Genomic DNA, 14395 nt, shown 5'->3' on the forward strand with positions numbered 1-14395 from the left:
TGGGCTTAAATGGGATTCCTTAGATAGTACTCAGTGAACTTAGTGAACCCTACAGACAGTTGAACTACTTTGACCTATGTCACTACCACTTCAGGTCAGCAACATAGCAGAGAATTTGTAGCTAACTGGGTACAACAAACTGATATAATCTTGGCAGTCAGTATAATTCATACATTAACACTGCAGATACTCAGTAAGGCATTACTTTTATTACAACTGATTTTTCACAAAGTCCCTGATTATCCTAGCAGCACAGTTAAGGACTTTGAGAATCATTGGAAATAAGTGTATGATCCAAACCTCATTCATGTATACCAATAAATCCCCTCAAGGGGTCATTTAGACAGATGGATTCCAGATGGTCTGATGACACTAAATCCAATTAAATACAATATGTCTGTGACATTTATTTGGAACCCACTTCATCCAACTTCTTTATCTGTCTGGTCAACAGCTCCTGCAACACTATGATGATATATGATAACACATGAATCAGAAGGTATCGCATGCATTTTGTTGCCCCAGACTGCTTAGCAAGATGACCCTAAGAGGTATGCTGTTGCTACAGTGCTGGTAAAGGTTGTAGCACAGAACCTGTTTAAAACCCTAAACTGCATGTATTCTATGAGATTTACCTGCCCTGATCTCAGTGGCTACGATGCCTCCGTCTCCACCCTGCATGGCACATGTGGTCTATACACCACATCGGATAAGACATTCATCACACGCATGATGAGATGGTCAACTCACCATCTAAGACATTCATCACGCGCATGACGGGATGGTCAACTCACCATCTAAGACATTCATCACATGCATGACGGGATGTACTTATTCAGCCATGTAAGCCAATGGCAGAGGCAGACCATTAAAAGTATTTAGCAAATCAGTCGATACAGATTCAGACACAATCACTAGAGCAGGACGCAACACGTTTGAAAACAAAACAGCCGAAGGTTCAACGTAAGTCTCAGTAAGTTGGTTGTCAAAATAGCACAAGAGGAAATGAGCCAAAATATCACTAATCGAAACCTGCCAGTCACCCAAATCAGCCATGTCTCAAAGAAACCGAGACAGAAGTGAGAATGATCTGTCTTGATGATGCAGCTGTTGCCAGCACAGCAAATAAAGATGCAGATGACTCAGTGTTTTCTGCAGCAGTGATTCAGGATGATAAGTCCAATATGATGACAGACAAGAGTTAATTATTAGCTTATTTTGATTTTTTGTTTTGCTATAGCTCTGCATTTTCTTTCATTTTCTCAGATAAATCAATACACCAATTATTTGCAAAGCTTCTAATTTGTAGGGTGTTCATAATGCTACCACTCAGCCATGCCATACCATTTTCAAAAAGACCCTAACCCTAGATCATAATTAAAGATGTCCATATTTTGCCTGATAAAGATGGCTAATAAATGCACTTTTGCAAGAAAATGTATCCCAATTCACACCTTGCCTAATTTACCAATAAGAATACAACCACTGTGGGAACGCGACTGTCCTTTCCACAGGGGAAGAAACGCATGCACTAGATTGTCTTTGTATGGTGCTTGTGCAATGTCGATCACTTCAGTGTTGCAGCACTTTAGAACGTGCTATAAATTCACAGAATTTAGAATCATCTTAAAACCAGAGCATACAGCCATTTTCTATTACTTTGAGTTAAGCTAAACACTCCTACTTTAATTTGTCATAGTATGGTTGATATGAAATGAAATGTAACATTAGTGCAAGTTGCTATGTCAATACACAACCAAAAGAAACTCCGCAATTTATTTTTGATAGATTTTATTGTGAAAAGCTTGCAAAACCTGTACTGTATTTACACCATGTGAATGTACTATAACAATTTACATTTTGACTTATACATATGTACAGTATATTGAAAAGTGAACAGATATCCAAGTCTAGTTTAGTGATCCAGGTAGTGTGAAAAAAAGTACAACAATGTTAGTAGACTCCAAAATCTTTCTTAATAGTTTGAAAAGTGAAGCAAGGACATTTTAACATGTTCAGTCATGACTGAAGACCTCAGAAAGGCACTTAAGAGACTATTAGAAAGAAACATGTAAATTCGCCAACTCTTGGACAACACATCTAAATATTAAATAGCGAGTTCCTGACAGAAGCAGCACTGCCTCAATACAATGCATTACACATTAGTTTATCATACTTAACACTTTAAGTCCAATTTAAACCCAAGTGTTAGAAAAACATATGTAGTGGTTATGAACATTTGAAATGTAGATTACAAAAACAATACTTAAGTTTAGAGTAATTGTATTTTTAATATGCACCATAGCCACAACTTAATTGTAGTTACAAGTTAGCAAACTGTAATGTAAAGGCAACTAACTTTTAACAAGCTACCTGCAGGCTAGTTCATGCCATAAATTGAACATGCCATAAGAATTGATTACATGGTTACAAAAGAACTGAAAATCATTGCTACAGTCATCATGTGCTGTTGAAGAATTATAATTCTCCACAGACCCCTGCCATGCACAGTAACATAAATACTTTCAATGTTCAGTGCATTGAAATACACAAAAAGCGATGCACTTGCCATCTAGAAATAAATCAAAAAATGTTTGACGTAAAAGCTAACTAAAGGACACTGGATAATTTCCTTTTACAAAAATATAAAAATGCCTGTAAACTCTTGATTTTGGAAGTTTTCACAACTGGGATCATACATGAGTAATTAAGAAATAAATTACAACCCATTCTGCTTTCTTCATGTGCAAGAACGTAGAAATTAAAACTCGTCATGTCTTACTAGAGCCTCTCCAAAATCTGTTGCTTGACTCCCAACAAATAAGTCATATTTATCCACAATCTCCTGTTTAGTCAGCTGTCCATCCTACAATCAGAAAACAATCATACAGACATACAGATTAGATATTATCTATCTGTCCATCTATTTATCTATCGGATATATCCTGTCCACACTCACTGTCATCAGTGTGTGTTTCCGTCTGAGCACCCTTTATAAATAGTCAAATCCTGGATGCCTTGTAGGATTTCAGTAGCATATTTACTTTACTTTGACACTAACGATACATAACATAACTGATTATTTCCTATAAAAATGAATCGAAAAACATTTTTTAAATGATACTTGAATACCCTCCTTAGGTAAATATGTATACATGTACTTTTGGGGCAAACTATGGCAAAGGTTTTTTATCCTCACCTTGTCTGCATCCGATTCATAGAGCAGATGTTTGGCTTCTGCTTCTGCATGGTCGTAGTCTGAGGGCAGGATCCAGTCTTTGGTCTCCTCTCTATCCATTCGTCCATCCTTGTTCTGATCCCTGAACTCTGTGAACTGCTCTCTCTCCGTCCTCACCCATTCCGGCTCTGTGGAGTCCCCGTTCTGACTGTACATGTCACCTGATTGAACCAGACAGTGGGTGAGTAAGGGACGGAGGACAACACAACTTGACTGAATTTGTTTTCTTTATTCAGCTCTGTGCCCTACTCACCAATATACTCTTCTAGATCAATGAAACCATCTCCATTTTTATCAATGTCTTCCATGGTCTCCTGAGAACAGGGAAGAGAACAACCATTAGTAATCAGTAATGCAAGCAGGATCAGAAGAGGGGCTACTAATTTTAATTGTATGCTTAACCAAACCCGTACACGGGGTCAGCACAAGCCTTTATGAACCCCTAATCAGAATTTCATTTAGGGCCCCCCATACCACCACCTCAGATCTTTATAATTATGTGATTAATAGGCTCATCATGATTTCCTAGTGCTCTTGGGGGCCCCCAGGTGGCGTGGAGGCCCTAAGCAGCCACGTAATTAAGAGTATGCCTTGGGCCAGCTCTGTCCTTAAAGACCTCACTTCAACTGGCAAAAGCACAGCAAACAAGAAGGCAGTTTAGAGGAGCTTAAGAAAGAAGACATACCAGCACTACAATATCCTTCATGTAGTCATACTCCTCTGGATGAAGGAAGGCTGTGAACTCCTCCTTATTTGCTTGCAGGTCTCCATCTTTGTCAGCCATTTTAAAACGACGCTCATCTCTGGCCATCATCTGTCTGTAGTTAAAACCATCCTCAGGATCTGATTCATCTGCATACACATATACCATCATAAGCCAGGTCATGATGATGATGATAACCCACATGCACTCTCAGACATGCATATCCACGCACCAAGAATGTAGCCATATGTAGCATTCTTGTATTCCTCCCAGGATATATATGTGTCTGCATTGAGGTCATGAGTTTTCCACTGCCGGTCTACATCTTCATAGATCCATCTCTTCTGCGCATGCTTGATCCAATTCTTCAGCTCCTCAGCAGTAACATAGCCATCTTGATCTTCGTCTATCTTACCGACAATTATACTGGAGAAGAAGGTAAAGAACAGAGAGACAGGGGAGTTATCATTATAGCTGCCAATAAATGGATGGAGTTTTAATTCCTTTGAGTGGGTGTGTTGGGAGTGTGTACCCGAGTCTCTCTTTGCTCTCTTCTGGAGTTAGTTGGTCAAAAGTCTTGGCCTCATCCTGGCCCAAGAAGGCCTCATGGTCATAATCGAAATTCTCTTCATCATCGTGCTCCTTCTCACTAAGAGGAGTGTCATGATGAACACGGTCCTTCTTTTCCATTGGTTTACTGGAGATGTGGACAACACAAAGGACAACACAAAACAGGAGTGGCCACAGCTCCATCCTGTCTTCTGAATTCCTGTTCAAACACAAATTAGGCCATTAGGTTAGCTTAGCAGGTAAAAGGATTAAAACATGCACTGAATCATTCATAACTATTAAGCAATAATCAGTGCTTAATAGCTTTCATAAAGCCTCACTGATTATTGTTTAATAGTTATGAATGATTACCATTCTAACCCTGAAAACAGGACATCATCCATCCGCTAAGACTCCAAACATTTCCAAGTCTATGTTTCTGCCACAAATTGTTTAAAAAAACCCGTCAACTAGGGTAGTCCTGTTTGCTTCTTGTTTTAGGATAAGTGATGCGTAAATTCAGAAAGTTATATTGTGCAGTTCTGGGTGAGTGATGGTGCTAAACAGGTCAGCTAGCAGCCACCACAGGAAGGTTAACCTCAGCTCTCCTTACACTGCTAATCTGCTATCTGGCGATATAAATGAACTATATATATACTTAAAAAATATTATGCGTGCTTTTAAAAATTCGAATTCATCAACAAGGAAAATTAAATAAATTCTGAGTTAACTTACCAGTATTCCAACTAACGTTTTTTCTGCAAGCCGGTGCTGAGCAGGAACTTTCCGGATGTGAACTATGAACTTCGGAGGCACTTCCGTTGGCTGGGCGAACAGTAGCCAATCAGGCTTCTGGTACAGCTCTACCCCGCCCCTAGTGTCACGCATCATCCCGCATCGCTATTGGTCCACTTCAGGGAAACGTGTTTTGTCAGTGGTTGAGATCTGCCACGTATTCAAGCGGGTCGTCCTCACCTTGGTTCGTGTCAGGTGCCCGTTTGGAATTTCATTCGCAGTTTTAACGTTGTTTATTTTGGCTTTGTATGAGAAAGTTGGTTAAGACAGTTATGATGGACAAAAGCACACGTACCTGTGCTTTTTACATACATAATGACATGATGACATGTTAAAATGACATTTAAACATGTAAGAAAAAGAATACTTATCTAATGAGGATTACATGTTATCAGAATTATTTTTGTATCTAAAACATTGTTGTTCACAAAGGTCTACCTGGGTACATCAGAACTCTAGTGAAGCAGATTTTTGTGGCAACTAATTTGGGTGAATTCTATTAGCACAAAATAAGAAAACTATCATTTATCCATAGCTCCCACAATGGATAACTAGTGTTGTGACTCCCAAACTAGGAGAATGGGTCCAACAGATCCTGGAAACGTCAGAGATCTTTGTCCAGAAGAATGCAGTCCTGAGAACAGAGAAAACTGAAGATTGCACATGGCCCACAAGCACACAGGCCTCGAGTAGAGAACCTGAGCATATATATATATATATATATATATATATATATATATATATATATATATATATATATATATATATAGTCATTATTTATTATAATAATAGAAAAGTATCTGGTCACATATATTAGTTATTATGAGTTTGTAGGTAGTATACATTCCACCTCTTTTGAAAACCACAATATGGTCACCCTATATAAATTACACTGATAAAGAAAGCATGTTTTACATCCGTATTTGTCTACGCCAAGGGCACAATAACACCTTTATTGTTTATCTGAGGCACTCAATTCATCTAACTGCATGAGATCCTGTCAGTTCCATTCAGTTCATTTACATTTGTACCACAGACATACAAACACATTCACTGTACAAGCATTTGCTTGTAAAACGAAATCGAAACATGCAATTTGGTAATGATGGAAAATTGTGTGTATTTCCTTTCTCAAAGGCAGCCTAACTTTCATTTCCTCTCTAGAAGACAATTTCTGGAGGCAGTTTCCTCCTAAGTGAAACTGGAGTCAGAGCGTCCTTCTTGGAGTCTGCCCCATAATCTAACTATTGTCCATTATCCTTTGTTGCGAAATTAAACCAAACAATAGAGGTTATGTTCTCAAAACATATGCGTCTCTCCTTACTTAAATGTCCTTGTGAAAAGAACACAACTCATCTTTACTACGTTAGTCATCTGAGCAAACTTCACATGACCTGTTGTTGGCTTCTGTCACTTTGCTTATAGTGTTTGATCTCAGTGCTGCATTTGAAGTCATAGATCACTTTACTAGACAGACTTGAAAACGTTGTTGGGATTATCTTATTTAGATGATTGCTACCAATTTGTCACCATAAATGGAGATTCTTCACCCAGATCTGTTTTAGGGCCCCAGTTTATTTATTTATAATTAACCATGGTGGACTCCCAATTACACCTTCTTTTGGTGTGATAAGGATTCCCTGTACATACTTTGCAGCTCATGTAAATTATACCTCTAGCCTTCCTTTACCTCAGGACCATTGCAAAAATATGGATGTAGAAAAGCTAGTCCATGCATTTATCACTTCCTAATTGGATTACTCTAATGCCTTACTATACTACTTCTACTACTACCACTAATAGCATTATATCAATTTCTTCCATTATCTTATTTAATTCTTAATTGTTATCTTTATTTTAACTTACATTAGATTTCTTTAACTTCATTACATAATTCATTTTATTATGAACAGTGAATAGAAATAATTTCTATTTTATTCCTAAAAAAAAAAGGAATATTCCTGTAATATTTATTATACATCTGGGCAATGACCTTCCAAAGGCGGTAGACCTCGGGTCGTAATAAGTTTCTTTTTTCTTGCGCAAAGCATTTTGAATTACAATCAAATATGTGTATGAAAAGTGTCATATAAATAAACTTGCCTTGCCTTTCTATCTGGCTGTATAGGTGCTAGATCTGCTGGAGTTCATACTTGCACACTATAGTCCTTTAATTTACTCTTAGTCTCTGCTCTTAGTCATGCCCAATAATCTTTTCACCCCTGATGCCCCCTTGCTGTACCCCCCTACCCCACCTCTGCTGCCCTGGACGGATGTTCCTGTGCCAAATGGGCTTCAGACACATCTACATCCAGCGAACTAGGACTTCCAAAAAACTAGGATGGACATTCTTCTCTTTGTTGTTTTCTCATTACTTACTTTCCTGTTTGCTGCCCAACACGTACACTGTTGTTACTGCAGTGTGTGAAGAGTCCCCCCTTTGAGTCTTGGTTCCTCTCAAGGTTTCTAGACAGTTGTCTAGGGAGTTTTCCTTGCCACTGTCACATTTGGCTTGATCACCGCGAACTTGGACTTTGACATATGTAAAGTTGCTTTGTGACAACAGCTGTTGTAAAAAGCGCTATACAAATAAATTTGACTTTGACACTTACAGTATTGGAACCTATCCAAATGTGTTCAATTTACCCCAAAACACTACAAAGTGCATTACTAAAAACATTTTAAATTTCAGTGTAAATGCTGAGGGACACTTTACTATGATGTGTGTATGATATTTGGTGAAAATTTTAAGTCTATCTTCTTGTCTGTATGCTTCTAGTGAACATAACATACTAAATCTAAACTTCACCACAGCGGTGCCACAAAAAACTCTGAGGTGGTATGTTTTGTTAGTAAAGTCAAAATCAAAGTCAGGTATCATGATTCATAATAAATCCTGTTCTATATGGACATACAAAATACAGGTTGAAATTCTGAAAATATCAGTATAACACTGATCAAGCACAGTAATTGTTTACTGAAAATGTTCTCAATTTTAGCCACAAGGCTGGCCCTGAACTTCCAAGTCTCAGTCTGTATGAGGTCAGCTGGCTTGATGTTCTTCACTGTAGTCCAGTAGTTCTTCTTTCAGGTGCTGTTACTAAATCAAGGTTAATGGTCCATGTCGGAAAGCCAGTAGCTAGGACTTCTGCATTATGGGTGTGGCTGTGGGGCCAGTCACCTCCCTCCTGGGGGTCAGAGAGGCGAAGAGCGTGTCCAGGACACCCAGCACCTGCAGTAGCTCCTGCTGAAGCTCCGCTTCACGCCCCAGAAGCTCCATCAGGCGCTGTAGCAGCCGCTCCACTATAGGAGACTGGGGGATGACCTGGTGATACAGCTCTACACACCCACCCACACACACACACCCACCAAACGAAGGCCAGGGCTGTCAGAATAACCACAACAGGCCTCATCAAGGCACAATAATAGATTGGAAATACTGATAAAGGGGTGACCGAAGAAATAGTCATACTACTCACACACAGTAAGGAACAAAATACTCACCGATGACCATGTCTGCCACCATCAGCAGTAGGCCAGAAAATCGTGAATCAGTTACATGCCTGAAAGAGCAGTCCAGCAGAAGTGGAGGTGATGTGAGGATGAAAAGCAAGTCTAATTTTGATTGCATGGATGTGACCATATTTGTATGACCGTCTGCACGCTTACTTTAGGAGGAAATGGAGCAGAGTGGTTAAGTTCTGCTCATCTCGCCCTGCTAGAGCGTTCCTCAGTGTTCCTCTGCGGTTCAGCTCCATCATGACTGCTATGGTCACGTCTGGCTTACTGAAGCGCTTCCATGTCTTCACACACACACACACACACACACACACACACACACACACACACACACAGAATCAATCAAGGAGCACCTTGATTAGGAACAGACCCCTGAGTAGGAACCTCTGAAATGCCTCATCAAGCTTCACAGTAAGTCACTTCAGTTTTCAAAATAAACCAGCCACTACCTATAAAGAGCTGAGGTGTGAATGTGTGTGCAAGATAAGCCTTGTTTCCATACAACTGTGAAACAAGTTTCAGAAACATTTGTCATGCTAACTATAGCATCACTAGCTTTGAGAAGCAATCAAGATGACAGTCTGATCAGAACCAAGATTTAACAAATTGCTACTGTTATTAAAATCACTGTGCTGCATGTGTGTGAGTAACAGAGCAGAAACACGTTTACCTGCAGCGCTGTGTCCAGTGCTTTAGACACTTGGAAGCTCCTCAGTTGTTTGTCATATTTCTGTAGATGCTGTTTGGTTGTTTTACTGACCAAGAAATCATCCTGAGAGGTGAGGAAAATGACAAAAAAGCCACTCATAACTTTTTAAAGAGCTAGAACACTGAACAAATTTTTGAAAGCAATTCTCATGTATCCAAACTCACTGTTCCTTCATAAAACGAACCTGTTTGGGGACGTAATTTTTGCCCTTGACAAACACCCGATATGCTGGTCCCCGCCTCCTTCTGCCAACCATTTCCTGTTTGTCTTCTGAATGTTTCCTGTGTCGGACACTCAGCACACCATTGGTCATCCCAACAGCCACCACCTCATCGTCAGGCTAGAGAAACATATGCACTCAGTCACAATAACATTCTTCAAAGTACACACGTCTCTGTACTTGATCAGAACTGTATGTTTGTTTACAACGCATACGTACTGCAACTGCCAGGCTTAAGATGGAAGTAGCATAGTCAAAGCTATGAACAACTTTGTAGGAGGAATTATAGACCTTCACATGCCTGCAGAAAATGGAAGATGTGATTAAATAAAACCTTATTACTGAAAACGTTTATCAAAGTCAAAGTAGGCTTTATTGTCAATTCCTTTACATGTTCTAGACATACAAAGTAATCGAAATTACGTTCCCCACTTTCCCTCTGTGTTGACACAACAGACATTTCAACATATTTAGGACATAAAAGACAATACACAGGAATACGATGTAAGCTATATGTTATCGGAAGTAATAATATATATAGTAATAAATAATTAGTGACCGTGGTTGTAATAAATAGTAAATAAATAGTAATAAGTAGTCCTGAGTTGGTGTTTCAGAAATGTTGAAAAATAGATTTTTGTGCAAATGAATACATTAGCAGCAAGGTTGAGTGAGTCACAGTAGCAGCAAAAGAATGTTTCTGCAAGAGGCATTTGTATGGTGTGCTTGTGTGAAGTGGGTTTCATGCACGCACCTGTCGAGTGCGCCAGTGAGCAGTCTGTTGTCTGTGGTGCTCAGACATGCACATGTGACAGTTTTGTGATGATTCTTCAGAGAGACGAGATGCTGGCCCCCTTTCAGCAGATCCCAAACTTTTACATACCTCCCTCCTGTTCAAGACATGAACCATGTATACTTTTACACAGCAAAGGGCAGTGCACACAAGGCCTACAAGGAGTAAGCAAAGGAAACACTGTTATGAACTAATGTTCTTGGTAAAAGTTTCTCATTTATTGATTACCTGTGGATACTAGCAGTGCCTCTGAAGGGTAGAGTAGTACACTCTCAACAGGATGACCATGTTGGAGGGTCAATACACAACCACCTAACCGCACATCAAACACTTTAACAGTGTGGTCGTATGAACCTGTCATGAAGAACATCATTAGCTCTGCTGACAAATGCTCAAAAAACCTAAAAAGTGTACATACTTAAAAAAAACAAAAAAGAGAAAGAAATCTTTACACGTGATTTTGTAAAAATATAATAAATAAGTGGTACTCCACCCATCCCCGTTATCTTTAAGAGCAATTTGCCTGTTATTTTATGAAGTATGGGAAAACCCTTAAAGGTTCAAATAACTAATGTATAAAATCCCATCAGTCTAACAGGGAAACCAGTGGGACCGATGGGCAAAGTAAGAGATACCAGAAATGAAGAGGTCTGGGTTGAGCTTGCTGGTAGCTGTAGCTCTGACATAGTCAGTGTGTTCAGTGTAAGAGCCCAGTTCGGTGCTGCTGGCTACATCCCACACGCGGCACGTGAGGTCATCAGACCCAGACACCACCCGATAGCCGTCAGACGTGAACGACGTCACATGCACCGCCCTGAAAGAGTCCAAGAACACAAATGAGCTTGTGGGAGAAAAAATTAAATACCACATCTGAGTTTCTGTTTCCAAGAACAAGAAGAAAAAACCCAAACACCACTCATTCACCCTCTAGTCACACTCCTAACACCCGCAAACACACAGCGTCATACTTGGTGTGACCAGAGAACTGCCTGAGAGCCACCCGGCCGTCAACGTCGAACAGCCGTACGAGGCCTTCTTCGCTTCCAGCCACCAGCAGCTTGCCGTCGCCTCGGAAGCTCCCGCCATATGCTGTATCCCGGAAACGGGCGAAACTGCGCACGGGTTCCTGAGAGTGAGGGCCGTACACCTGGAGCTGGAACAGAGCAGGTCCTCAAAACACTGCAGCAATGCCAGCCTTGTTTTAAAAAGCAGCCATGTGCACAGAAAATGTAGGTCAAGCATTTCAGTAGCGGCTTTGTGTGTCTGACACGTTCTTCCTTCTAGATGTGTTTGTGGCGCTTGCAAGTGAGGAGACTAAACTACCTCTACACCCATATGCTGCTAAATCTGTCCATGCCACTTCCCTTCACGCTTAAAGCACTAAACACTAAGTGCTTAAGAAGTTTCACACAAAAGCACCTCCTGTTCTTTTTTATAGCTAACGAAGACATGAAGACATGAGTGAGTGTGCAGCAACAGCAGAACTGTTTATATTTCCTGTGGATAGATAAGAGTGTCATTCTGAGTTCTAGACCATGAAATGAGCCCTAAAACTCACATCTTACAACAGGACCAATAGTGCTGGTCCCATCCCCATCTCCACAATAGAAATCAGCGCTGTTTATTGGGATATTGCCCGACTTTAAAATACCATCAAATTAAGATAAACGCTGAAACTTTGTTTGACTTCTTTTCATAGTGTTTAAACGTATTAACTGATATGTAATTTTTCCCTCTTTTTCCAATGAGGAATGACATTACAGAACTGGTTAGGGAATGTTTTAAACAGCATTAGAAAATTGCCCTCTCAAAACCCAGATTGGCTTTGGAGCATGTGGTTTTTTTTAAATGAGCAATGCATCAATAAAAATAAAACCAAGCTTAATCAAAACCTTCATGCTTATGACATTTGCTGATGGTTATAGCTTTGGGCCACATTTACACTACTGATGTGGCAGAAATGTTCATGAAATATTAATGTGATTTTTAGCAGTGTGAAGAAATCCATAGCCATGAAATCCTAGTGAGAACCTTTATGTAAAAATGCATTGTAAATATGACTTTGCTTGGTATTTCAAGTAAGAATGTTCATTTCAGGTCAGAGGTCTAGCAAAACTGATATTACATACTTAAAAACATGAGGGTGAAGAATGAAAAAGACTGGGTTTGACTTAAAAACATTTGAACTGAGCATTAAAGGAGCAATAAGTATATTTACCACCAAAACCTAGCAAAAAAACAATTACTATCATGATTATTTTATGTTTTTCCTAAAGTGCAGCTTGCATGTAATAGAAAAATTTAATTGTTTTGTGGTCCTTAAATTAATCAGATTTGCCCCATGTAGATGGCCTCCATCAAGATCAGGTTGACCTTTTCACCTCCCTTTTCAGGAACCAGCTATGTTTATCGTATTTATGGCAAGTCTTATTGAATGCCATGCGTACAGAGAGTGAGAGGGACAGCAAAAGTGAGAGAGACTTACTCTGGTGGAGGCTGTAACTACATAATTGTGAGGTGGCAGTGGAGAAAACTCAATTCTTGTGACAGCACCAAACTCTTTGATCTGCACAGGAGCCTGAAAGAGAATGAACTTAGAAACACTTTCTTTTCTGCTTCTTCATTCAATGTCCAAACATAGCCTTTATCAATGAATTGAACAAATGACTTAATATAGCCTGATACCTTATAGTTCTTCCAGTAGAGTGTATCTTCAGTCACCTTCTCTCCCAACTTAGGATACGTTTGAACTTTGGTAGGTTTAAACGAAGCCATCCCAATGACCAGAGGTTCTAATTTAGAAACACTGAGATTGCAATTAGTACAGTCGGCTAAACATATAAAAAGTGATACGCATGTAACGATTTTTAACTGCATATTAAGTGTCTCAGACCCATTTTCATAGTTATTAACCCACAAAATGTGAAGTTATCAGACGAGTAACTCCTAATTGAAGCCATAAATGTCATTCGTAAAAACTATATTCGTATTTGAACCATAGAAATAATCGTGGCTAGTGAAATGATCAACATTAACCCACCATCAATGTATTTATGAGCACGACAGTCATACCCAAACTAGCTCGCTAGCTACTGTAGTTCAATATCTGGTATTCAATATGCTGCTTAGCATTTTAAATAATCTACAAAAACACATACATACCGGGAATGTGCCAGGAAGTATTTGTCGAAGCTTTGCTTCTTTCTGCAGAATGGCTTGATTTAATTTTTATGCTGTCTATGTTAAGCGTGCAAATCTATCACGTTGTTTCTATTGCTAAAAGGGTGCCGCCATTTTGCACAAGTTACTTCCGTTTTGTAAAAACTTTATTGAAAACTGAGTTCGTACCCTGTTCTGTATGGTACGTAATTTGTCCATACACTGAAACATGAAGATTGCATGTCCTGCATGTCCTAGTGTCATTTTTTCCTTTCCCGAAGCAGCCGGGCTTATTATAATTATGAAACAAATAAGCAAACAAACAAACCAACATACATATTCTCAACTCTCACTCTCATATATCGACAAAAACATGATGTTTATGCAGACACTGCACAGAGGCTCAGATCTTTGTTTTCTTTCACAGATCTTTTACAGTTTTCAAATACGCATTAAGTGAAGATTAGCAATCAGGACCCTGTCTTATTCAAACAGAATATTATTCTAAGAGGACACTGTAAATCCATTTGTAACCTTTCAAAAGTCTTGTATCCTTTCAGACTGTAGATAGTGTAATTAAGGTAGGACCTGATTGCAACGTGATTCTGACATCTTATCTTAATTTATATATTTTAATGAAATCCCTAGAAATGGAGTATGTAGGTCGAGAAGCCTCTGTGGGTCCTTTCATTAAGCGTTTACTCCATGGA

General features: G+C 39.3%; 2 protein-coding genes across 3 annotated transcripts; both read right to left on the minus strand.

The window, feature by feature from the left end:
* Positions 1-1774: 1774 nt before the first annotated feature.
* On the minus strand, positions 1775-5364 carry calub (calumenin b). Its single transcript, XM_076992854.1, has 7 exons — positions 5226-5364; positions 4474-4710; positions 4174-4367; positions 3924-4090; positions 3492-3552; positions 3200-3399; positions 1775-2866 (listed from the first exon to the last, which is right to left on the minus strand). Exons 2-7 carry the CDS (start codon positions 4692-4694, stop codon positions 2762-2764), a joined length of 948 nt encoding a protein of 315 aa, XP_076848969.1. The 5' UTR covers positions 4695-4710; positions 5226-5364; the 3' UTR covers positions 1775-2761.
* Positions 5365-8162: 2798 nt separating this feature from the next.
* On the minus strand, positions 8163-13849 carry utp15 (UTP15 small subunit processome component). 2 transcript variants are annotated; one of them, XM_076992861.1, is made up of 13 exons: positions 13689-13849; positions 13212-13318; positions 13012-13104; positions 11495-11679; positions 11162-11340; positions 10755-10880; positions 10488-10623; positions 9953-10034; positions 9698-9853; positions 9475-9576; positions 8955-9088; positions 8790-8848; positions 8163-8624 (listed from the first exon to the last, which is right to left on the minus strand). In XM_076992861.1, the coding sequence occupies exons 2-13, from the start codon at positions 13299-13301 to the stop codon at positions 8425-8427; spliced, it is 1542 nt and encodes a 513-aa protein (XP_076848976.1). In that variant the 5' UTR covers positions 13302-13318; positions 13689-13849; the 3' UTR covers positions 8163-8424. The 2 variants fall into 2 exon arrangements, with proteins under 2 accessions (XP_076848976.1, XP_076848975.1); XM_076992860.1 differs by having other exon boundaries at positions 13212-13332; positions 13689-13848.
* Between the last annotated feature and the right edge of the window lie 546 nt (positions 13850-14395).

This window comes from Brachyhypopomus gauderio, chromosome 2, assembly GCF_052324685.1.
Source record: "Brachyhypopomus gauderio isolate BG-103 chromosome 2, BGAUD_0.2, whole genome shotgun sequence".
NCBI lineage: Eukaryota > Metazoa > Chordata > Actinopteri > Gymnotiformes > Hypopomidae > Brachyhypopomus > Brachyhypopomus gauderio.

What these genes read in the sequence shown, in the direction of transcription:
- calub (XM_076992854.1), bottom strand. Translation starts at nt 4,694, where the DNA reads ATGGAGCTGTGGCCACTCCTGTTTTGTGTTGTCCTTTGTGTTGTCCAC. An exon ending in TGAAGGATATTGTAGTGCTG is followed by an intron (nt 3,553 to 3,923) that starts GTATGTCTTCTT and finishes CCCTGTTCTCAG; the next exon opens with GAGACCATGGAAGACATTGA. An exon ending in TGATCTAGAAGAGTATATTG is followed by an intron (nt 3,400 to 3,491) that starts GTGAGTAGGGCA and finishes TGGTTCAATCAG; the next exon opens with GTGACATGTACAGTCAGAAC.
- utp15 (XM_076992861.1), bottom strand. Translation starts at nt 13,301, where the DNA reads ATGGCTTCGTTTAAACCTACCAAAGTTCAAACGTATCCTAAGTTGGGA. An exon ending in TCTACTGGAAGAACTATAAG is followed by an intron (nt 13,105 to 13,211) that starts GTATCAGGCTAT and finishes ATTCTCTTTCAG; the next exon opens with GCTCCTGTGCAGATCAAAGA. An exon ending in TAGTTACAGCCTCCACCAGA is followed by an intron (nt 11,680 to 13,011) that starts GTAAGTCTCTCT and finishes GCTCTGTTCCAG; the next exon opens with CTCCAGGTGTACGGCCCTCA.